This window comes from Notolabrus celidotus, chromosome 4 (genome assembly GCF_009762535.1).
Source record: "Notolabrus celidotus isolate fNotCel1 chromosome 4, fNotCel1.pri, whole genome shotgun sequence".
Classification (NCBI taxonomy): domain Eukaryota; kingdom Metazoa; phylum Chordata; class Actinopteri; order Labriformes; family Labridae; genus Notolabrus; species Notolabrus celidotus.
In genome coordinates this window covers 5,526,076-5,550,265 of record NC_048275.1, presented here as the reverse complement: position 1 = coordinate 5,550,265, position 24,190 = coordinate 5,526,076, and the positions used below count along the sequence as shown (strand labels likewise).

The window sequence follows — 24,190 nt, the reverse complement described above, 5'->3', positions numbered from 1 at the left end:
GGAAGTCAGGAAATCTAAACGCTGATTGTCTTTAGTGACACAGCATCAAGCAGATTTGTGTCTCAGTGTAACAGATTGTTAGCTGCTCTTCATGCAGATATCTGTTTATAGAGAGGAAGAAATCCTCCTCAGATTAACAACCATGGTGGGAGCCGTCATTACGCTGGATTGTGTTCCTCCTGCTGTTGCTCTCCATACAGACTGTTTTTCCTGGAAAGAAAACTACGTCTACAATGTTTGTTTGTTGAATGGAGGTCTATGGAAGAGGATTAGAGACACTGATGTTGTGTTTTAGCTCTGACCTTCTTCACGGAATGTTCCATTTGTTCTCAGAATTCTGTCTGTGATGTCAGAATTCTAGAACATCTGCTGTTGCTCTCCATACCGACTGTTTTTCCTGCTGACACCTGATTGGTCGATACTACTCAGACTTCAAACATGCACAATAACAAAAGAGCATGAGGATTTTCTTGTGAAGTGAAACAGACATTTCACTCTGTTTTCTCGTCCTCCTTTCATCTACTTTATTCTACTGTTGTTTTTTTACATGTAAATCTAAAACCTGACTTCCTGTTTTTGCTCCTCTGTTAAAGTATTAAATTAAAGCAGTATGAAATTCCAGCTTGGAGAGGAAAGGAGGAAAAATTCACAACTCCTCTCTGCCGCTGCCCTCCTGCACAATCCTTTTTTAACATTTTCATACCCAGATTTATTTCCTCCTCTCTCCTCGTCGTCGTCTTTCACTCCTCTGTCTCTCTGTTTGAACGTGTGCGGTCTCTGTGAATCACACTGATATCAGGGAGAGTCTGAATGAAGTCAGAGTTTCTGAGGAAAGCGTGTGAGTGGATGTTTTTGTGTTTGCTTTGTGTTTCTTCCTCCTTGACTCGGGCTCAGACTCATCACTCTTTAATGCAGCAGGAACGGAGGGAAAGTGGGTCAGGAGGAGGAAGCCTGAGTAGACTTGGCCTGGGTGTTGTTGACTTTTGGATGAGTGTGGAGGATTTTTAAGGGGTGTGTTTGTGCAGATGACTGGGAGGGGGATTTTTTAAAGTTTGTTGATTGTTAGAAACCCATGAAGGAGGTGTTAATGCAGCTTTAGCCTTTTTGTGCATTCTTCTTCTTCTTTGTGTGTTGTGAAACCGAGGCTGGACATTAAAAAGACCTTGCTGTGTTTTGCAAAAATGTGCTGCATCACTGTGAGTTTAAAGTCCGATGTAAGACGGTGATACGTCCTGAGGAGAGGAGTGTAGAGAGCAGGATGTCATGATGGCACAAAGGGTCGAGGCTGGGTGTTGAACGTGCACATGCACGCTTTCACCGCTGAGCCAAAGTGGCGCTCCACAGAGGAGGGATTTGGGGGGCAGTGTGGGAGTATGACACCGCCTCTGAGAAACAGCAGCAATGATTAAAATGCATCAAACCTCAGAGCTCACATGAAACCAGACACAAAGATTTACAAAGACGGGATGCAAACATCCGTGTCTGTGCGGCGCCTGATTTCCACGTTTGGTGCATTTCTCTTTTGACGCTGATATTTTCTTAAGACAGGAAGTGAAGTCTTCATATTAAAGAGTAGTTTCAAACACTTCCTGGTCCAGAGAGTGGGATTGATCAAAATATAATAATATCAGCAATTCATTGGAATACAATCAGCACCATAATCTGCTGTTGGCTAACTGTTATCTTAAGTGTCAGAATCGGTATCGGCCCATTTCCTGAATCGTGCAGCTGAGCAGAGATCCATGAGTCACTGTGATGTGCAGCGGTGTGCAGCGGCATTCAGCAGCGTGCAGCAGCGTTCAGCAGCGTGCAGCAGTGTGCAGCAGCATTCAGCAGTGTTCAGCAGCGTGCAGCAGCGTTCAGCAGCGTGCAGCAGCGTGCAGCAGCGTGCAGCAGCGTGCAGCAGCGTGCAGCAGCATGCAGCAGTGTGCAGCAGCATTCAGTAGTGTGCAGTGTGCAACGTGCAGCAGTGTGCAGCAGCGTTCAGGAGCGTTCAGTGTCACCATCCAGGAGGGATTCTCTGCAGTCTGGCAGTACAAACACTGATTCAGGAACACTTTGATGCATCAGTCCTCTTCACTGAGTGTGTTTACGTGGACCTCAGTATCCCCGTTATGAACCTGATGGACATGGTGTTTGTTTGCATGCATACAGAGAAACCTGGTCCTTCATGTCCCTGTATGCATGATAAACACTTGTATCCTGGTTTCAGATCACTGCATCTTATTTATGCAGACGCCTGGGATGTTTATTTTGTACAACACAAACCACGGCGGCTTAGTAATCGGAGAGAAATGAGACCCCTGTGGATCACTGCGGGCTGATTATTAAATCCCAACATGGCGTTGCAGATATTATCCACCTCAAGTCCTCAACTCTGACCACCAAAGGGATCCGCAGCATGTTGAAGCTCCTATCCTAGATGCTCTCATTGCCACTGTGTTTGTTTTGTTGATTTGTCACTCGGCTGAGGCGGCGCCTGCACAGGTAGTCACAGCTTGCAGAAACCGGGATAAGGTGTTTGCATGCTGCAGGCAGCAAAACCAGGATAAGGGCTCAAACTGGTTTCTGAAATCAGGATTGTTTACACGCAGAAACATGAAAACTTCAATCCTGGATCGGATCCAGGGTGTAAACACACTCACTGAGATTATTTATTAAGATGAGGTACACAGAGCTGAAGAGAGCAGAATGTGTTCTTATTATCTCACCTGCAGAAATTGGAGAGTTTGGTCCAGGTCCTGAGCTTTCAGAGATCCGCTCTGACCTCGTAGTGCACCTGTTTATTTTGGGAGATGAGCTGATTTTATTGGTGGAGGTAGAACAGGACTGACGTGCTGCGTACTCAGATGAAAAGGCAGAGGACTGGAGTGTGTCAGGTCCTGAAATAGTCCCAATAATTCTGGCTCATAAAGCGATTTCTAAAAATGACGCTGTGCCGCTTTGAAAACACGTCAGCAGGAAAATAGCACGCCACATTAAAGCAGGTTGTTGATCCTGAGTCTGTCTGCAGGTTACATCCACGTCTTCTCTCTCTGGTCTCACATTAAACTACAAACACACCTGAGACCAAGTGCACAGATTAGACCGTACTCTACCTGCATGGTTCCTGTCTTTACCACAGTAGAATAAAACCACAGGTAGAAATAGACTCTGTGAGCTGTGGGTGCTGCTTCGTCCTCCGTGCTCGTCTTCCTCAGATGCTGCTCCCATGCTCCGTGTTAGTCATGCCACTGATCCTCTCCTCTTCTTCCTCTCCTTCCTCTCCACAGACTCTGCAGCCTCACGCTGAAGAAACTGGTCGTCCTTAAAGAACTGGATAAAGAGCTCAACTCCTTGAGTATAGCTGTCAAAATACAGGTGAGTGATGAGAAGACGTGCTGTTGGATAAAAACCTCCTCAGGTGCACACGAAGCCTTCATGAGTCTCTTCCACTCCTGATTTAAAGATGAGCATCTGTCATATTCATGTCACTTCACGGCTTCCTTTCCTACAACCTCCTCTGTCCTGCGTACACAAACACCAGCCAATCAAAGAGCTCCTTTTAACTCCACTTCAACTCCAGTTTGACATCACAGAGATAAAGCACAGTTATTTTATCTGAGAACGCTTAATCCGTAAACAAACCCAGCTCAGTTCTTATTTCATTTCAGCTTCCTCCTTCCTTCCTGCAGAACGGAGGGATTCATGTTTGTTGTGTTTCCTCCTGACCGTAACTAGAGCAACACATTCCCGTTCAGCCGTCATCCCATCCTTCACGTGGAATTCAAAATATTCCTCCAGCTCAGAGCGAGCGCCGTAAACGACAGGATAACGTATCACCCTTTCAGAATAAAGTCCGTGCGAGTGACGGTTTGTTGGCAGAGAGTTTGAGAGGTTGTTTTAACTTGTAATGTCCTGCCTCCTCTGTGTTTGAGTGTGAACCTGAAGAGTGGAAGGAGGAAGAGGCTAAGTATTTAACAGAATAACGGCACATACGGGGAGATGTATGCAGAGACTGGACTCATGCTCAGTGCTCGTATGCCTGACAGGTCGCAGAGTCTCAGCTGCAGGCCAGTCGTAAAGACGAGCAGACTTTAAGGGCCTGTGTCCACTGACTGCGTTTCTTAAAAAGCTGAAAAGCTGAGACTGCACTCACCATAAAGTCTGTTTGAAGTTCTGTCTGCTTCATATTTACTTTCAATCACAGAAATCGTGGAGGAAACACAGAGAGCGAGGCGTCCAGCAGAGAGGGGGCGACTATGTATCACCAAATCCCAACAAATGTTCTCCTCAGACTCTTTCCAAACAGAGCAGGTCTAGACCGTACTCTATGTTCTATTATTCACAAAGACCCAACATCAAGACAGGATCAGATCCAGTCCCATCTTACAGACAGGACTCAGTCTGATCTCACCTTAATCCACCATGAGCAGAGCACTTTGCAGCATTTAGCAAGTTACAGTGGCAAGGACAAACTTCCTTTAACAGGCAGAAACCTCCAGCAGGACCAGACTCATGTTAGACACACATCTGCTGAGACCGTGTTGGAGAGAGGGATAGAGGGAGATGAAGAGAGAGAGAGAGAGATGATAGTGGAGAGACGGATAGTAGAAGTTGTAGCAACTTTAATAGCTTAAAGACATGAAAAAGTTTCAGTCTGAGGCTTTCATCAGGGTTTTCCAACAATCAGTTCTTTAACATGATGCTTAAATTGATTTATTGTGTCAGTCCAACTAAAACTGGATTCTTAAAATACATGTTGATCCGACTGAAGTCAAGTCTCATATCTCAAAGTCAGACTAACAAACCTAGATGATGTGGTTAGAGATCTATAGTCTCTTGCATGTTAACACAATCGGCCCCAAACTGGACTAGACCGTCTGAGCATGCTCAGACCTTGAAGTCAAACAGCAGGCAGAAAACTCCAGCAGGACCAGACTCATGTTAGACACACATCTGCTGAGACCTTCCGTGTTGGAGAGAGGGATAGAGGGAGATGAAGAGAGAGAGAGATGATAGTGGTGAGATGGATAGTAGTAGTTGTAGCAGCTGGAGTCTGGCACGTCCACAGCAGCAGAGATCCAGAGGAACCTACGGGACAAGGGAGCTCAGGGACTCCAGAAAGGTCTATGGTTAGTAACTTTAGTGGGACAGGAAGAGTTAAAGGAAGAGACAGGCAGAGAGAGGAGAGAGAGGGAGAGGATCCCAGTGTGCCAGTCTGAGCCTATAGCAGCATAACTAAGAGCTGGTCCAAGCCTGATCCAGCTCTTGAATGTCCATCTCTGTCTGATGTTAGCTGCTGCTCAGACCTGATTATTTGACCCTTTAGTAGTTTCTCCTCTGTTGGTGACAAAAGTGAAATCAGAGGTCCCGCCCCCTCATGATTTTGATCGGTCGATGAGGGAAAGTGACATCACGAGCTCGGCAGTATTCCAAAATTTTAGCTATTTTTAACTATTTGCAACAAAAATCCAAAACAGGGATGAAAAGGCAAAAATAGGAAAATAAGCAGTTATTGCCAAAGTGTCCATGACAGCAAAATATGACACATCTGATAAAACCTGAGACAAAAATACAAAAAAATGCTAACCCTTTGATATCAGAGGAGTTATTGTACGGTGTGAGTGTAAACACATACGGTGAGAAAGTATGGAGAAATGTCAAAGACGTAAGAACAGGCCAAGAGGAAGATATATGCTAACGTCTCTCTTTTGACTGACAGCAGATAAACTTCTTCACCGTCCAATCAGACGAGCGTTAATCAGTCGCTCCCTCTCTGCAGCCTCTGCAGCCTTGGGCTCTGGTAGAATTAATGTGATTGCATGTGGTGACCAACCTTTAAACCACACATTATTACATAAGTTAAATGTATTTGATTAGAGATGAACTTATTAAACCAACACTGAATGAACGAGGGAGCTGAGGAGGGAGAGAGAGACGCTCTTTGCTCCTCCTCTTCTGTCCAAACATCAAATATGTGTTCTCTCTCTCATGAGGTCTCCGACGGTGATTGATCGCCTGCGTTAAAAAGCATGAAATGAAAGTTATATAACTCATAAAGCTGTTTCAGTCTTTGGCTGAGAGCTTCCAAACTTCAATCCTTTATCAGCCCCGTCCCCTTCAGTCTGCCGTCATGCCTCAGAGAGGACCGTCCGGCTGTCTCTGTCTCAATATTCTCTCCCTCATTACAAAACGTAATTGAAATTTTATGCAGCACTGGCTGATTCTATTTAAAGAGAAACACATCATCCAGCTTTACTGTCATCCTGAAGGAGAAAGTAACCAACCAAGTCTGGCGTTCTCCGTGAGCTGCGTCGTCTGCGGAGCGTGAAATCTCTCCGTTTCTGCTGAGCTGCCCTCAGGACAGCCGAGCAGCGCTCTGCTCACCGCCGCTCCGGAACTGGAGCATTAAATGCAATTTCCAGCAGGTTGTGTTTGGTGGAGCCGCTGAGGGGATGAGGAGACCGTAGGAGAACATGAGGGAGGGATAAGAGGGGTTTGTTTTCAGACAGAGAATAACAAAAAGCTCATTACAGCACGTCGTTGGCTCTCTGTTCAGCATACAGTGGCTGTCTCTTCTCTCTGCGGGTCTCATCAGGCGGACTGGCCTGCGTGCACACATAACCCGGGTAATGGCGAGCTGTTTGGATAGTCTCCCAAAGCCTCAGCAGCAGGGATGATGAGATTGCAGTTTTAGTCTCCAGGAGGCTCTGTGTTCCCGGGGATCATCGTCTGTCTCTCAGGAGACCGCCGGGTCGCTGCAAGAAGCTCAGGCCTCTGAAGAGAACCTCTGCAGGACCGGGCAGCTCTGTAATTCTTCTTTAAAAACCAGTTCACTCCAGTTCCTTTAAACCTTCTGCAGAGACGACAATAACAAAGACTGCAGGCTCATGATGATTTAACATTTTAACCAAACCTTCAGATTTCTGTAGATTTTACTAAATGCACCAATCAGTGACTCTGTTACAAACAAACGACATTTGAAACATTATTACTTCTGAAACTTTTAACCTTTCATATCTTTTAAATGTATTAAAATAAAAGTGTATATTATTCTCAGTCATGAGTATTTGATTTATGATTTTTCCACATGTGCCTATGATCTTCACATCTCTAATACAGTCCTGTTACCTCCACTAACTTGACAAAATCAACAAACGTACTTTATAATTTCCTATGAATAAAACAAGCATTTAAAAGACAAAGATACAAAATATAATGAGATACAAAGGAGGATTTAAAAACAGTAAAATTTGTAGAATTTGATGAAAGAGGTGACTAGAGCTCAGACAGTGCCTGTCACCAACCCTCTTCTTAGTAACTCAAGTTCTTAACAACATAAGATAAACTGTTATTGGTCCCACTTCAGGAATATGAAATATATTAACAGAAGCAACAAATCATCAAAGTAAATAAAACTGTAAACATGCCATAAACAATACAATAAATAATTAAAAATAATGTACAATACAATAAGATTCGATATGATACAATATTATGTCAGGATACAAAATAAAACAACACGACAAGATACAATACAATTAGGGGTGCAACGGGTCAAAAAACTCACGGTTCGGATCAGATCACGGTTTTGAGTCACGGATCGGATCGTTTTTCGGATCAGCAAAAAAAAAGAAGACAAGACAAATATAACTTTGTCCCTCCATTTATTTTGTAAAACACTTTGCCCATTAAATAAAAACAACATTCAACTCAAAATGTACTGCATGTGCAAAGCACCCTATCTGTGGGCCTTCACTGCATTTCATGGCATGGCAAGTGAAGGAGCAGAGGAACTTATTCACTCTATTCTTCTTTCAATCGCTGATTTTCACCGTCCACTTTTCTTTGAGCTGCAAACTGTGAACACACCGTTTTATTCTAGGGTCCTACAGCTGGCAAAGTGCCAACATGAAAAAAAATTTCACTCGCAGCAGTGGACTCTAAGAGACCCAGTAACAGCCTGTCTGCGTATCGTTGACATGGAGACAAGTCCCAGTAAACATGCGGTGACCCGACCAAAACACAGAGTGAAGGAATAACAGTTCGGGGACCACAAATAGACGGTAATATACGATACAATATGACAAGATACAATATGATACAATACGATACAATACGATACAATATGATACAATATGATACAATATGATACAATAAGACAAGATACAATACGATACAATACGATACAATACGATACAATACGATACAATACGATACAATAAGATACAATACGATACAATACGATACAATATGATACAATATGATACAATATGATACAATATGATACGATACAATATGACAAGATACAATATGATACAATACGATACAATACGATACAATATGACAAGATACAATACGATACAATACGATACAATACGATACAATACGATACAATACGATACAATATGACAAGATACAATACGATACAATACGATACAATACGATACAATATGACAAGATACAATACGATACAATACGATACAATACGATACAATATGACAAGATACAATACGATACAATACGATACAATACGATACAATACGATACAATACGATACAATACGATACAATACGATACAATACGATACAATATGATACAATATGATACAATATGATACAATATGATATGATACAATATGACAAGATACAATATGATACAATACGATACAATACGATACAATATGACAAGATACAATACGATACAATACGATACAATACGATACAATACGATACAATACGATACAATATGACAAGATACAATACGATACAATACGATACAATACGATACAATATGACAAGATACAATACGATACAATACGATACAAAACGATACAATATGACAAGATACAATACGATACAATACGATACAATACGATACAATATGACAAGATACAATACGATACAATACGATACAATACGATACAATACGATACAATACGATACAATACGATACAATACGATACAATACGATTCCCTCTACGGCGGCTGTGAATCAAAGGAAACCCGGAAGTAAGACCCCGTTTTCTAAACTCTAATAACTAACGAAAAAAGAAACTTTACAGAAAAAAGAGGCCTTGAACACAAAACACTCAAATACTAACTACATATCACCACAGCATACGGATGTGAGAAACATTCGTACGATGTGTATTTATTTTCGGAGACGGATTTTTTGACCTATACTTCATCCAGCCACCAGGGGGGCAGTCACACTGCTGAAAGCCTCACCGCCAGCCACCGGAACCTCTCCCTTGGGTACGACACAAATGATGTGATGTGATATGATACATTACAACTCTTGTCATTTGTGCCTCTTTGTGGAGTCACTAACATGATATGATACAATACAATAAGATACGATACAATACGATACAATATTATACAATACATTATGATACGATACAATATATGATACATCACGATATAATAAGACACGATATGATACAACACTACGATACAACACTACACAACATGATCTGATATAACACGATACGAGGTGGTACGACACAAAATGATGTGATATGATACATTACGACTCTTGTCATCAGTGCCTCCTGGTGGAGTCGTGGAGTAGTGACACCGTAAGTCATGTTAAATTAAAGCAATGTGAGTCAGGACAACAATATGTTGCCATATCATTATTTGTCCCATCCCTACACTACATTTACTTTATATACATTAAAAGTCTTCATCAGAAAACTAGTGCCCTCTCTTTCCCCCCTTCACTCTGCGTTTGGAGTCTGTGTGCTGCAGCCCGAGCTCGGAGCCAGACATTGATGTCAGCTGGATTATGATAAGAAAGGCGTGCAATCCTCATTTCAGTGCGAGCTGCTGTCCAAAGCACTTCCATTTGCAGCACACTCAGATATGATCCAATTACGGTTGTGTATCTGTGTGTGTGTGTGTGCGTGTGTGAGTGAGTGTGTGTTGGGAGGAAGCAGAAGCCTCAAAATGCCTTTAAAACCTCACTAATACAATTGCAAGCTGAGCTCATGTCCTGACCCTAAATCGCTCCCCGTCGTGTCTCTGCCAACAGGGGAGCCAATTTAGAGAATTTAGCATGTTTAAAAAGACGAGCTCTGAGAGGAGGTGTAAAGTCGGACGTGTTTTCCCACAGACTGGTGGAGCTCTGTAGAGTTTAGGGGCTGTAACATCCCCCCGCCCGGCCCCAGAGAGACAGTGGAGGAGCTTGTCACAGGGGCGGGAGGGGGGAGAGAGGACATTCAGTACAAGCTTTTCTTGCCAAGGCTCTGTATTGTTAATGCATGTCAGGCAGTTTGAGAGTGCTCAGCTTTTGTGCTTTGATTCATTGTAGCTGCCTGTGAGCATGAGAAAAGAGTGCACACAAGGCCTCTTTGTAGAGTTCAGGTTAGTGACAAGGTCAGACCCAGACACATATTTACACTCTGCTTTCTTTACATACTGAGTACGAGTCGTGATCTCATCTATTGATTTGTGTTTGAGCTTTAGAGATTAGATTCCCTCACCATACAGGCTTTATTTTGCTTTTTTTTACTGTAGGTTTCTTTATTTTTGTTATTTTAACTTTATGATTTTATTTTGAAAGGACACAAAAGGTACCTCCTCTATATTGTAAAGTAAAATTCCACCTGCTGCTGCTATGTCTGTACGCATCTTTGCAGCTACAGACAGAAGAGACATATAGGCTTATAGGTGCATTTCGACCAAGAGTTCCAGGGTCTTTTAGCCCCCAGAACTACTTTCCCTTGAACTAAAAAGTTCCTGTGCCCCCATTGTTGTCTGCGTTTTGACCGCTGGCTGAAGTCCCGGGTAGATTGTGCAAATCAGGCCAGTGACATATGGAGAAAAAAAAAGTAAATGCACTACACCACCAGACCAGTAGAGGGCAGTAAAACAAAGACGAAGGCCATTCATCACAGATGACACCATAGAAGCAGACGGACAGGCAGGTATCATTATGAGCAACACAACAGTTAGCCTGTTAGCATGAAGAGACTCAGCTGGCGCTGTTTTAGATGGTGCTATATTTCTTCACAGATGGATTCACTGAATCAACACGTGAGAGGAGATAAGCGCGAGTAGCAAAGACGTTTCAACACGGCTTTAAAATCCTTTTGAACTCAAAAAGCCGTGGCAGAGATCGACCGGTGTTTTGGTTTAAACAGCGACCCTGCTAACTGGAGACTCTCAGCCGGATGCATCCCTCATAAACGTCTTTGGACGATCATTAAATATCTGATGAGGATATTTTGAATCTTAAAACTCCCTCTGTGTTTCAACAGCTGTGTAAACTCCACAAACACTGACACGTTCAGCTGAAGGTCTCCAGTTTACAGGGTCACTTTTAAAACCGGAACACCGGGAGGAGAGACGCATTCATGGTGGGCTGAGAGAAGACTACTGTTACAAGCTGCTAAATCAAGAGAATCACAGCTTCTTCTTTTGAAAAGTACACACACATACAAAAAAGATAGAACAAATAAAAACTAATGAAAGGAAGAGAAATCAAGAGAATCACAGATGGAAAAAACAATGAATGTGAATGTTTTTTTTTTAAATTTGAAACAAAAAATTTTCAAAGAAAAATTTTTGAAAAAAAAAAAAATGAAAAAAAAAAAGTTGAAAAAAAACTTTTGACAAGAAAAAAATTGAAAAAAAAAAGTTGAAAAAAAAAATTTGACAAGAAAAAAATTGAAAAAAAAAAGTTGAAAAAAAAAATTTGACAATTTTTTTTTTTTAAAAAGTACTACCCCCTAGCAGGGGCTTTTTAGGGGGGAGATTATCTACCCCTGAACTAAATTTAGACCCTGGGTCCACCGGTCGAAACGCACGTAGTTCAGGGGTAAAGTTCCTCTGTTCGAAAAATGCCTATAATAACATGCAAAAGAAGCCAAACAGCCACACAGGCGCCCTCTGCTGTTAGACAGTATTGTACATTTTCATCTCGCTAATTTGAATCATAGCATACCTCTACATCCTTAGGTGTCAGCTGAGCTAAATATTCCTCTTTGCTTCTTTCCCCTTTTCTTAACAAAATAATTCTCATGCATCTTAAATTATAAACGCAGCTCTAAGTGTTCTCTTAAAGAGTTCTTCCGCTTCATGAGGTAGAGTTAAGCGTTGTGTTCTCTGAGTGCTAAAGGCCGGCTCTTTACATGCCTGCACACTGAGACTTCATATTTCAGAAACCTTATGCAAGAAGTGGAACTGCATGAAAAGTGAACGGTCTGAATAATTCAACCAGAAGTCCTAAAATCTTAAACAGATAGTGTTTCATAATGCAAACATCTGTGCTCGACTATGATATCACACAGGAGCGAGAAAATAAACAATATAACACACGAATACATTATAGAGCAAAGACTTTCACACTGTGATACATGTGTTTCTATATGCTGACATACAAGGTGCAGTGTGTCGCATTTAAAGGGACAGTGTGTTGTAATTAAAGGGACAGTGTGTAGTATTTAAAGGGACAGTGTGTCGTATTTAGAGGGACAGTGTGTAGTATTTAAAGGTACAGTGTGTTGTATTTAGAGGGACAGTGTGTAGTATTTAAAGGTGCAGTGTGTAGTATTTAAAGGTGCAGTGTGTTGTATTTAAAGGGACAGTGTGTAGTATTTAAAGGTGCAGTGTGTAGTATTTAAAGGTGCAGTGTGTAGTACTTAAAGGTACAGTGTGTAGTAATTAAAGGGACAGTGTGTAGCATTTGAAGGTGTAGTGTGTTGTATTTAAAGGGACAGTGTGTCGTATTTAAAGGTGCAGTGTGTTGTATTTAAAGGCACAGTGTATAGTATTTAAAGGGACAGTGTGTCGTATTTAAAGGCACAGTGTGTAGTATTTAAAGGCACAGTGTGTAGTATTTAACGGTACAGTGTGTCGTATTTGAAGGTACAGTGTGTAGCATTTAAAGGTGCAATGTGTCGTATTTAAAGGCACAGTGTGTAGCATTTAAAGGTACAGTGTGTAGTATTTAAAGGTGCAGTGTGTCGTATTTAAAGCCACAGTGTGTTGTATTTAAAGGTACAGTGTGTAGTATTTAAAGGTAGTGTGCGGTATTTAAAGGGACAGTGTGTAGCATTTAAAGGGGCAGTGTGTAGCATTTAAAGGTGCTGTGTTTTGTATTTATAGATGCAGTATGTAATATTTAAAGGTGCAGTGTGTAACATTTAAAGGGACAGTATGTAGTATTTAAAGGTGCAGTGTGCAGCATTTAAAGGGACAGTGTGTAGTATTTAAAGGTGCAGTGTGTAGTATTTAAAGGTGCAGTGTGCAGCATTTAAAGGGACAGTGTGTAGTATTTAAAGGTGCAGTGTGTAGCATTTAAAGGTGCGGTATGTAGTATTTAAAGGTAGCGTGTAGTATTTAAAGGTGCATTCTGTTGCATTTTCAGTTGCAGTGTATAGTTTTAAAGGTGCATTCTGTAGTTTTTAAAGGTGCATATTGTAGCTTTAAAAGTCCAGTTTTAGTCAGACAATAAATTGATCATTTGAACACCATGTAAACTCACTGAGTGTTGCTTTAATGGCCCTGCATGCTAAGTGCTTTAACCCTGAGATACGACAGTTTACAGTTAGTTACTAAAAATAAGTGGAGCTTGTGTCATCCGTACAGAAGCATGGAGCCAACACCTCCTGGTATCATGCGATGATCCCTGGGTACACACCCAGTCATTTCATTTGGTGTGTGTTTCAAGATTCAGCAGCTCTGATGACATTCAGATCAAATGTCGCACAGCTGACTTTCAAAGACCCCTCCCCCTCCCTCCCTCCCTCCCTCTCTGCCCCCTTGTATAAAGCCAGATGCAGGATATTCTTACTGCTCCCTGCTGCTCACCAAGTCTGACTTTATTCAGCTGGCATGTTCTGCAGACACCTGAACTCAGCTTTAGGCTGTTGTTTTTTATATCATCGATGATCTGCCAAACTTCTTACACAACAGACAGACTGATAGAAAACTGTGAACTCAAGACTCGACGTCTGTCTCTGTTCTCACACTCACACTCTGGTTCCATGTCCAGATCAGAAGATGCAGAGAAAGACGCTTAACTGTAACATGCCCAGGACTTAGACAGGTCCTGTGAGGACACCCTGTTTGTTGGTGTCGTTACGTTTGCCATAACCTGTGACCTTTAAATCCCCGGGCTGTTTGGCGACACCGACTCTGTGCCAGCTCCCAGAATTAGCTCAGGCAGCGATTCTCTCGTAACCAACATAGATAGCGTGACATAAATAAAACCGCACTGAGTTTGGAGACGCAGGCTTGAAACAGGAGCCGTTAATTTGTGAATGAGAACCCAACGACGTGCGGCACAAAGCGTAGCAGAGATAAATGAGGTAGCTTGGGTTTCGGTCACAGCTCCACCTGGACCGAGCATCCCTCTTAAGATCATGAATCAAACCTGGAGAGACGCTCACAGGATGCAAAACCCTCGATTCTGAATCTGAAGGATCCGGCTGTGTCTGTTTTTCTGATCGTCTCCTTTCAGACACAGAGGACAGTTTGTCTTCTGCTGCTTCAAGGTGTGAATCTGCATCAACGTGTGAAAGTGAAGCTCGTACAGAAAAATGTGTGCACACTCGGTCACTTTCTGTGGATGCATATAATCTTAAGAAATGACTCATGAGGAGGAATTGTGCAGAATTTCCTCCAACCCTTAAATTTAAATCAAACAATCTGCACATTTTTATCCAGAGTTAAACTCATGTCATAAAAAGCTGAACATACCCGCCTTTCAGTCTCTAATGATTTAACTTTGCTTCCATTAAAATGTGTCTTCTCTCTTCCTGCAGGGCTCAAAGCGCCTCCTGAGATCAAACGAGTACGTCCTCCCGCCCAGCGGACTGATGGAGACAGACCTGGAACTCACATTCTCACTACAGGCAAGCTCTCTGACATTAAACTGTGACTGTTCACACTGACGCAGCCGTTAACTGACAGGCAGGGTCGTGCTGCAGCTTCCACCTCAACCTCAGCCTCCTGCAGACATGCTACCTCTAAATGAATGAGAGTTTATTATGTGGAGACTGAACTCAGGACTTCAGGGGGATGAAGCCTGGGTTTCTTAAGGAGCTGGTGATTCTTTTTATAAACCCTGAAATCAAAATCATCAAAGCTCATGAGAGCGCTACAGTCTGACTGTGGAAGTCGAGGGTTGCTGGTTTGAGTCCCAGTACAGACCAGGTTTGGTGCACAAACATGCAAGGATTCTCTAATAGAGATTTTGCATGAAATTGAAATTCAGGCTAACAGGTAACACAAAAAAAAAAATGTTATTCAAGTTTTTATTGATGTCATCGCATGAAAAGCAAACAATATAAATGATAAACACATAATGAAGGAGTAACTGTCCATAAGTGATAAAGACAATTCTGAGGAAAGGAGCAAAAAAACAGACAAAAAAGAGAATTAAAAAATGTAAAAACAGAAAACAAATAAATAGAATAAACTAAAATAAAAAACAGACAAAAAAATAAAGAATAAAAACCAGAAAAAAATAAAAGTTAAATTAAGATGAAAAAATTGAAGAAATAAATTAATAAACTCAAAAAAATGAAAAAAAAACAAAACAAAAAAATAACATAATAATCCCAAAACATATACAGAAGGATTAAATCTTAAACCTCAGAATCCGCTCTGTAATAAAGGAATACATAATCTGTACGTAATGCTGTTTAAGTCAGCCCTCAGGACTCTTCAACACCACTCTCCAGAAATGTAGTGTTGTGGTTCAGCCCCATGGAGCATGAAGGAATGTGCTCTCTCTACTTTATAACATTTCCAGCATTTATTATCCTTGTTTAAAATAATATCTATGCACAATTTTATAATGTATGAATTTACATCTTGCATCTCTTGTGGCCACGCCTAACTTTGAAACCACTTCCTGTAACTGGTCTTAGTATGAAGATCTTTTTTAATCTCAAAAGGTTTCAAGTTAGACTCTAAAGTAAAAGATAAAGATAAGGAGGAAGAGAAGGACAGGTAATGTTAGAAAGTTATCTGGTTTAAGGACGGAGCACGAGATCTTTGGACGAGCTTATCGGCATTGTGCATCAAACTAAAACAAAATGTAGAACCTGATCCACCTGAAGGTCGAATAACTTTATCAACTCCTCCTCCTCTTCCTCTTTAATCACACCCAAACTTTGCAACAAGTCCTGTTAGTTTAATTAGTTATCCAAGGTTTAAATCTGTGTTAGAATAAAAGCTGGTTAGTTCACTATTATGATGCGTTCAAGGTCCGGTCGGTACAATTTGGTAGATGTCAATAAACGTCATTTTTCTTTTCTTAGTTTGATATTATGAAACAATAAAAGTAAAGACCAGTCCTGTTCAAATGTTTTCATCCTCTCATCTTTTCACAGAACATGAGGAAAGTATCTAAAGGGGAGTTTAAAGGACTCTGATCTTTAATGAGGATCGATAGTGGAATCAAAAACAGGAAAACTAACAAGCCGAGATACCTGACAACTTTTTTTTTTCTACATTTGATCAAAAGTCTTCACAATGATCCTGAACTAAAAGACAGAGCTGAGCAGTGTTATGATCCCGCTCTGACACAGACACACACAGGGACTCCATCCAATGACAGAAAGAGCAAAAATAATCACACACTAAATAAATGTGTGAGAGAATCGTCTCTCTGAAGTGAGCAACAGTTCAGCCTCAGTCCAGCAGACTGACCACACGAGGGTTATTTATAGTTTAGTCAGCGAGGAGCAGAATCTAACACCCGACATGTTGGATCATGGCTGGTGTCTGAATTAGAGTTGCCACCCGTCCCCGTTTGTCCCAGAATTGTTCTCTTTTTTCACCAGCTGTCCCGGGAAAATACAAATCTCTGCTGGGACACAATTTGTCCCGTTTTTTGGGGAATACAAAAACCTCATTTGATTTCCTTCATTCTGTACTCTAGTCTATGCAAGACACCAGCACGAAAAAAAAAACATATACTAGTGACTAGTGTTGTAGGGCTGCACGGTGGTGCAGTGGGTAGCACTGTTGCCTCACAGCTAGAAGGTTCCTGGTTCGAATCCCCGGTCAGGTGGGTGCCTTTCTGTGTGGAGTTTGCATGTTCTCCCCGTGCATGCGTGGGTTCTCACCGGGTACTCTGGCTTCCTCCCACAGTCCAAAAACATGCTCACCAGGTTAATTGTTCACTCTAAAATTGCCCGTAGGTGTGCGTGTGTGCGTGAATGGTTGTCTGTCTCTCTGTGTTAGCCCTGTGATAGGTTGGCGACCTGTCCAGGGTGTATCCATAGACTGTAAAAAATATGGACGTAGTATGCGTGACGTCACTCATCTGTTTCTGAAGAGCTGTTTTGAGACCAATCGGCTGCAGCAGCCATATTGCTTCTGTTGAGCCAGTGTGACGTAAAGAGGCGGGCTTTGAGCCTCCTAGCCAACAGCTGCAGTGTTCCTGCAGTCAGCTGTGCCTCTCATTGGAAGACTAGTAATCTCAATATCTTCGAAATTGCCGAATTAGAAAAAAATTCACCCTTCTCACAGTGAGAGGACATCGAGAAATTAGCTATTCAGACTACACTCATCTTTTGTACCAGGCTGTAAACATGTTTATTAATGCTGCAAAGATCGTCTTTTCCCCATTCATGTGTATGTGACTTCCGGTACTTCCGGAGCCAGCCTCAAGCGGATCCTCGATGAACTGCAGCTTTTAACACTTCTGCATTGACTCATATTTTTAGACCGGAGGTTGCCGCTTGGCTGTACCCTGCCTTCCGCCCGAAGTCAGCTGGCATAGGCTAACGGGATAAGCGGTCAAGATAATGGATGAATGGGTGGACTAGTGTTGTAGTCAAGACCATTTTAACCAAGACCAAGACATGTCTCAGACCAGAGTGCACCGACAAGGCTAGACCAAGACATTTAGGGATTGAGACCGAGTCAAGACCAAGACCAAGGCAGGGCAAGACAGAGACAAGACCAAGACCATATATATCAATGAAAAATCATGATGAGAGTTAACAAAATAAAAGACTTCTGTTTATTTTATTTAAGTTTGCTTTGAATCCTATTGACAGCAACAAACAAGGTTTGGTTTTATCTTTGTTGTCTTTCTTTTGACTCCTTAAGTTTAGTTTTTTCTCTTATCACAGTAATGACAGGGACACAGAGTGCCTCAGTGGTGGTCTAGACCAGTCTTGATATGATATACAGAGTCCGCCCAGTCCGAGGCCGAGACAAGACCGAGTAAAAATGCTTTAGAAACCGAGACGAGACCGAGACCTGAAATAAGCGGCCTTGAGACTGGTCTCGACACTGTAGTTACAATCCTGACTGGGCGACACTGTGAGAGTTTGGACGGGTACGGCCGACCCAGGGAGACAACTTTTCCACCACACGCGTTTTGTGTCCGGTGAAAATCTCTGTAAAATATGAAGAGAAAAATGCAAAAACTAAAAAGCATCAAGCTGTGGAATCAAACAAACAAAAACAGGCAGCCATATCAACTTTTAGGACCAAAAAAGGTTCACCAGAAGAAGACAAGATTGCAGCGGCAGAGCTTCCCAGTGTCCTATGTCTGAATTTGATGTTCATCTGGTCAGTCTGAACTGGTAATAGTGGCCGAGCCCTCCAACCCAAACAATTGGTCATGTGTCCCTTTTTTTCACAAATCCAAGGTGGCAACCCTCGTCTGAATACAGGAAGGAGGAGAATGTGTGTCTCATATTTACATCATCAACACACACATTATTATTATTTATAAATATGTAAATAAACAGTGAAGTTAGGAGAAGTTACCTGCATGAAAGAAGAGCAGGGTTTCTTCTGTTGTTGCACGTGGCTGCTTACAATGAAGACGTTTGATGTGTTGAAATAAGTCTACATGCAACGCTTCACCTTAAGTCTGATGAGTGTTTAATGTTGTCTGTGTTATCTCTTTATTTATAGTATCCACACTTTCTGAAGAGGGACACCAACAGACTGCAGATCATGCTGCAGAGGAGGAAACGCTACAAGAACCGAACCATCCTGGGCTACAAGACGTTAGCGGTGGGAGTGATCAACATGGCTGAGGTGAAGCTCCTCTCTTCAGATTCATTTCTTCGCTCTCAGGCGTGTGACGTGGAAACATTTCGTTGTTGTCGCTCTGAGCTTGTGATTGTGTGACCGTGTGACGCTCCTGACAGTGACTGACATGCCTATTAGCGTCTGCGTCCTGTGTTACACATCATTTCAGATGACTCACGCTCATCACACATACTGCTGTGAGAGATTATGGGCCATCTGGAGCCGGCTGCGTATGCGCTTCTCCTGCAAAGCGTGCGTTCAGGTGTGCTCTGCAGGAATAATGGACAGGAGCTGAAGTAATGGATGTTTCTTTACATGGAGATGTAGCGTTAAGGATTTAATGCAGGTCATTTAGCATTAAAATCAGAGTGCGTGCATGTTTCAATGCTCTGAGCGTGTATACATTATTCTTCATCTTCAGAACAGATGAGGCTTGTAATTATATTTAATAACACAGAGCTACAGGTTGCTCTACAAGGTACAGTGTGGAGCATTTAAAGGTAAAGTGTGTGGTATTTAAAGGTACAGGTACAGTGTGTAGTGTTTAAAGGTACAGTGTGTAGCATTTAAAGGCACAGTGTGTGGTATTTAAAGGTACAGGTACAGTGTGTAGTGTTTAAAGGTACAGTGTTTAGCATTTAAAGGTACAGTGTGTAGTATTTAAAGGTACAGTGTGTAGTGTTTAAAGGTACAGTGTGTCGTTTTTAAATGTGAAGTGTGTAGTATTTAAAGGTACAGTGTGTAGTATTTAAAGGTTCAGTAGTGTGTAGTATTTAAAGGTGCAGTGGGTAGAATTTAAAGGTACAGTGTGTAGTATTTAAAGGTGCAGTGTGTAGTTTTTAAAGGTGTAGTGGGTAATATTTAAAGGTGCAGTGTGTAGCATTTAAAGGTACAGTGTGTAGTGTTTAAAGGTGCAGTGTGTAGCATTTAAAGGTACAGTGTAGCATTTAAAGTTGCAATGTGTAGTATTTAAAGGTGTAGTGGGTAATATTTAAAGGTGCAGTGTGTAGCATTTAAAGGTACAGTGGGTAATATTTAAAGGTGCAGTGTGTAGTATTTAAAGGTGTAGTGGGTAATATTTAAAGGTGCAGTGTGTAGCATTTAAAGGTACAGTGTGTGGTATTTAAAGGTACAGTGTGTAGTATTTAAAGGTACAGTGTGTACAGTGTGTAGTATTTAAAGGTACAGTGTGTACAGTATGTAGTATTTAAAGGTACAGTGTGTGGTATTTAAAGGTACAGTGTTGAGTATTTAATGTATTATTATTTAAAGGTACAGTGTGTACAGTGTGTAGTATTTAAAGGTGCAGTGTGTAGTATTTAAAGGTACAGTGTGTAGTATTTAAAGGTGCAGTGGGTAATATTTAAAGGTGCAGTGTGTAGCATTTAAAGGTACAGTGTGTAGTATTTAAAGGTGCAGTGTTTAGCATTTAAAGGTACAGTGTGTGGTATTTAAAGGTACAGTGTGTAGTATTTAAAGGTACAGTGTGTAGTATTTAAAGGTGCAATGTTGCATTTAAAGGTACAGTGTAGCATTTAAAAGTGCAGTGTGTTGTATTTTTTTGCCAGTAACTACCTCATGAAATCCAGCTCAGAAATGTCCAAACTGTCCCTTTAAATAGTAAATGGTTTATATTTGACACAACCTTGAAACACAGGTAATGTCTCTGCAGCTCTGTTTACAGTCTCTGATGCCCATCAGTCTGAGTAATGTCCCAGCAGCAGCATCGTGACGAACTGACTGCTTCTTTATTGCATTTAAAACACTGATCATCTGGCGTGCAGTTTCCGTGCACGCTCTAGAGGAAACACCGTCAGACCCCTAAAACTCAATCGTCCGTTATTGGATCCTGTTGGGTAATTATGTTGTCATCGGTAACACGGTGAACTCTCTGGTGCCCTCATTCTGAATCTGTCAGTGGGAGGAAGCCACTTATTGGACTTTGCATGCAGCGTTGAAGTGCACCCCTGCCAGCGTTTGAGCGAAATGAACCTCCTCCCTCTGCAGCCATTCATCAAGTAAGATATCAGCAGCACCCCCCAGAAAGATCTCAGAATAAACTCCTCCTCCTCATCTCATCACGCCGCTTTACTCAAGCTGTGTCACTCCGTCTGACTGGATGATAGCAGCAAATTGGCTGAGCTCGTTTAGACGCTCGGAGTGAACACGCAGCATTGTGCTGATGAAGATGTCTCACGGATACGAGCGCTGTCAGTCAGTAATCTGTAAATCTGAGGGAGTGTAATTCAGTGCTACGTACACATCTCAATCACTGTTGGATCAGTTCTGGCTCAGTAAACACAGAGAGATGATTCTTCCATCCTGCTGCCTCCTGAATGTTATCTGTTCACGCTGCTTCAGCTTGATTTCACAGAGATTTATACATGAAGACAAACTTTCAGACAAGATGGCAACTCATTTAAATAGCACTGAATGTAGAGAGTGAAGATTCTCAGAGACAAAGTCCTGTTTTATTCTGATTCAGAACATAATCAGGAATTCTGCCAACGAGGGTTAAGTAGAATATAAACTGGAGAACATTTATCGTCATTACACCACGGACAATTACACAATGGAATTAAATATACTCTGACATCCACAGATTGAGATCAAATATTCATTAAACAGGGTTCCCACGCGTCCTTGAAAACCTTGAAAACCTGGAAAACAGTTGACCAGTTTTCCAGTACTGGAAAGCACCTGGAAAATAGGAGAAAAAGTAAAATGTCCTGGAAAATTATTACAACATGACTGTGTTCGATCTAACAAGGTTAAAAAAACACATCCCCATTCAACATTTGTGGCCATTTTTGTCATTAAGTTCTATTTAGGTCAGTTTATGCTCTGATCCTCTGATTATTTATTTATTTATTTAATATTTTTTGAAGGAAGAGAAAGCTGAGATTGAGTTGCCCATCATTGTTACTTGGTTGCACTAATAAAGTGAAGTGCTGTACATCTGTGGTTGCATTGTTCTATAATTAATTTCCCATAATTTTTAAGCATGTAAGAGATGATTTCATCGATAGCCATAGACTGCACGTCTTTCAATGTAGACTTCCACTGAGAGGAACATATTAGACTATTTAGGAACTAAATTAGGAACTCAATTTAGACTGTCATACCAGCTTGATCATCACTGAAAATGTCCTGGAAAATGATCTCTGGAAAAGAGTGGGAACCCTGATTAAAGTTAATTAAACTTTGTACATTGATCAATAAATGAAGTATAGTGCACAGAAGGTAATGTTAATTAAACAGGTAATGCATATTTCAAATTAGGTAATGTTTATAAAACAGATATTGATGGATATTAAATAGTGATAATGTCTATTGCACAGTAGATCATGTTTATTGCACTACAGATAATGTATATTTCAAGTTAATTAATGCATATTTATCTGTAGGTAATGTATATTTCAAATTAGGTAATGCTTATGAAACAGAAGCAATTGGATATTACATAGTGATAATATATATTACACAATATACCACATTTATTATACTTTAGATAATGAATATTGATCTGTAGGTAAGGTATATGTATTTTCAACAGAAGGTAATGCATATTAAAAAAGTAGATGATGTAAATATAAATATATAGAAACACTGAATGAGAAGGTGTGTCCAAACTTTTGACTGGTTGTGTATTTTCAACAGTTAAAATTGTTTATAGAAAAGTAGAGCATACAGGGAGGCAGATAATGTATGTTAGATAATAATATATTATTTTAATAACACTGTAAGAAATGTTCATTGGTCAGGTCTAGGGATGTACATTTTAAGTATTTTCCGTGATCGATTTTTGGAAATGTTAACGATCAATTATCGATTAATTAATAAAAAAAAAAACATTATTCTTACGTCAAAAAAAAGGCCAAATAGGTTGTTTTCCCCCTAAATTGTATTTTCTACAGCAACAAAATGCATCTAACTGACGGGATTGAATACGGGCACACGTTTGACACGCTGAATATCAACGATCAGGCTCATAGAAATATTCTCCGCGGACATAATCTTATAAAGTGAAGGCTCATAATACTAACAGAACAGTACTTCAGACTCACAGTGTCCAGTTTTCTGTCTACTCGTTCTTATTGAGAAAAATAAACATGTGTATTCGGTCAGGTGTCAGCCGGGAGCGCAACCGGGTCATTATCAGTCCCGCTGGAGAAAAGCTCAGACGGCTTTAATGATGCTGGTCTGCAAACATAGCGTACCTGAATTTCCCACCTGTCTGTTGCCTTCGTATCCAAAGGTTAAAATATCCTGTTTAAAGCTGTCAACCTTTGTGTCCGTGTCGTTGTTGGCAGCAGTTGTGTATTGATTCTCTTGGAGACCTGACGTGCAGCCGCAGCCGCCAGCTGAGCGTCTCCGCTGTGCGCAACACCTTTAACAGCTGATTCACATCCAAACATGCTTTAAACTTAAAACACCTCCCTGATAGATGAGTGTAATATGAGACCACGTGATGTTTGTTCCACGTGACGGAAAATTGATAATAAAAATGTGTGTTTCCAGTAATTTCTTAACAATCAATTAATCGATAATCGATTAATTGTGATCATCCCTAGTCAGGTCAACACATTTTATTGCATGTAAGATAATGTATATTGAACAGTATATCTTGTAGGGGTGAGTATTGGCAAGAACCTCACGATACGATACGCATCACGATACTTGGGTCACGATACGATAGTATCACGATATATCACGATATCACAATATTGGGATATATTGCAATATTATACACAGTTGATTGGTAGTCACTGCCAGATGCAAATATGTACAGCACTGTTAACTGTTGTCCTGTTGTGTCTGCATGTGTCTTCTTTAACATTTCCTCATTGCTACTTCCTGATTGTCTTGCTCCATGTATTTTATGTCCGTGGACACTTTCTCAAAAACTGTCATATCATGTCCTTATGTAGCTTTTAGTCATTTTTAATCGTATGGTGCTATTTGTACTTTTCTTTTCTTCTCTTTTTTGTTTGTTTGTTTGTGTTTTGGTTTCTCCTCTACCTTCTTACTTTGATTTTATTTTACTCAATTGTATCTTTGTTTAATCTTGATCTTTCTAAGGAGCCTTTTTAACATCTGGCAAGGGACTACGGATGTAAACTAGCCTTTTGGCTAACTCTGGCATATTTACAGAAATGTTAATTAATATGCATGGTTCTTTTAAATAA

The 24,190-nt window shown here is 40.9% G+C and overlaps 1 protein-coding gene across 1 annotated transcript in view; it reads left to right on the top strand.

The window, feature by feature from the left end:
• Positions 1 to 24,190, top strand: part of zmp:0000000755 (phosphofurin acidic cluster sorting protein 2) — a 94,049-nt gene that overhangs the window by 38,671 nt on the left and 31,188 nt on the right. The window contains exons 2-4 of the mRNA XM_034681525.1: positions 3,273 to 3,360; positions 14,759 to 14,848; positions 18,882 to 19,007. Of these exons, the coding sequence (XP_034537416.1) occupies positions 3,273 to 3,360; positions 14,759 to 14,848; positions 18,882 to 19,007 (304 nt within the window). The remainder of the gene's footprint in view (positions 1 to 3,272; positions 3,361 to 14,758; positions 14,849 to 18,881; positions 19,008 to 24,190) is intronic.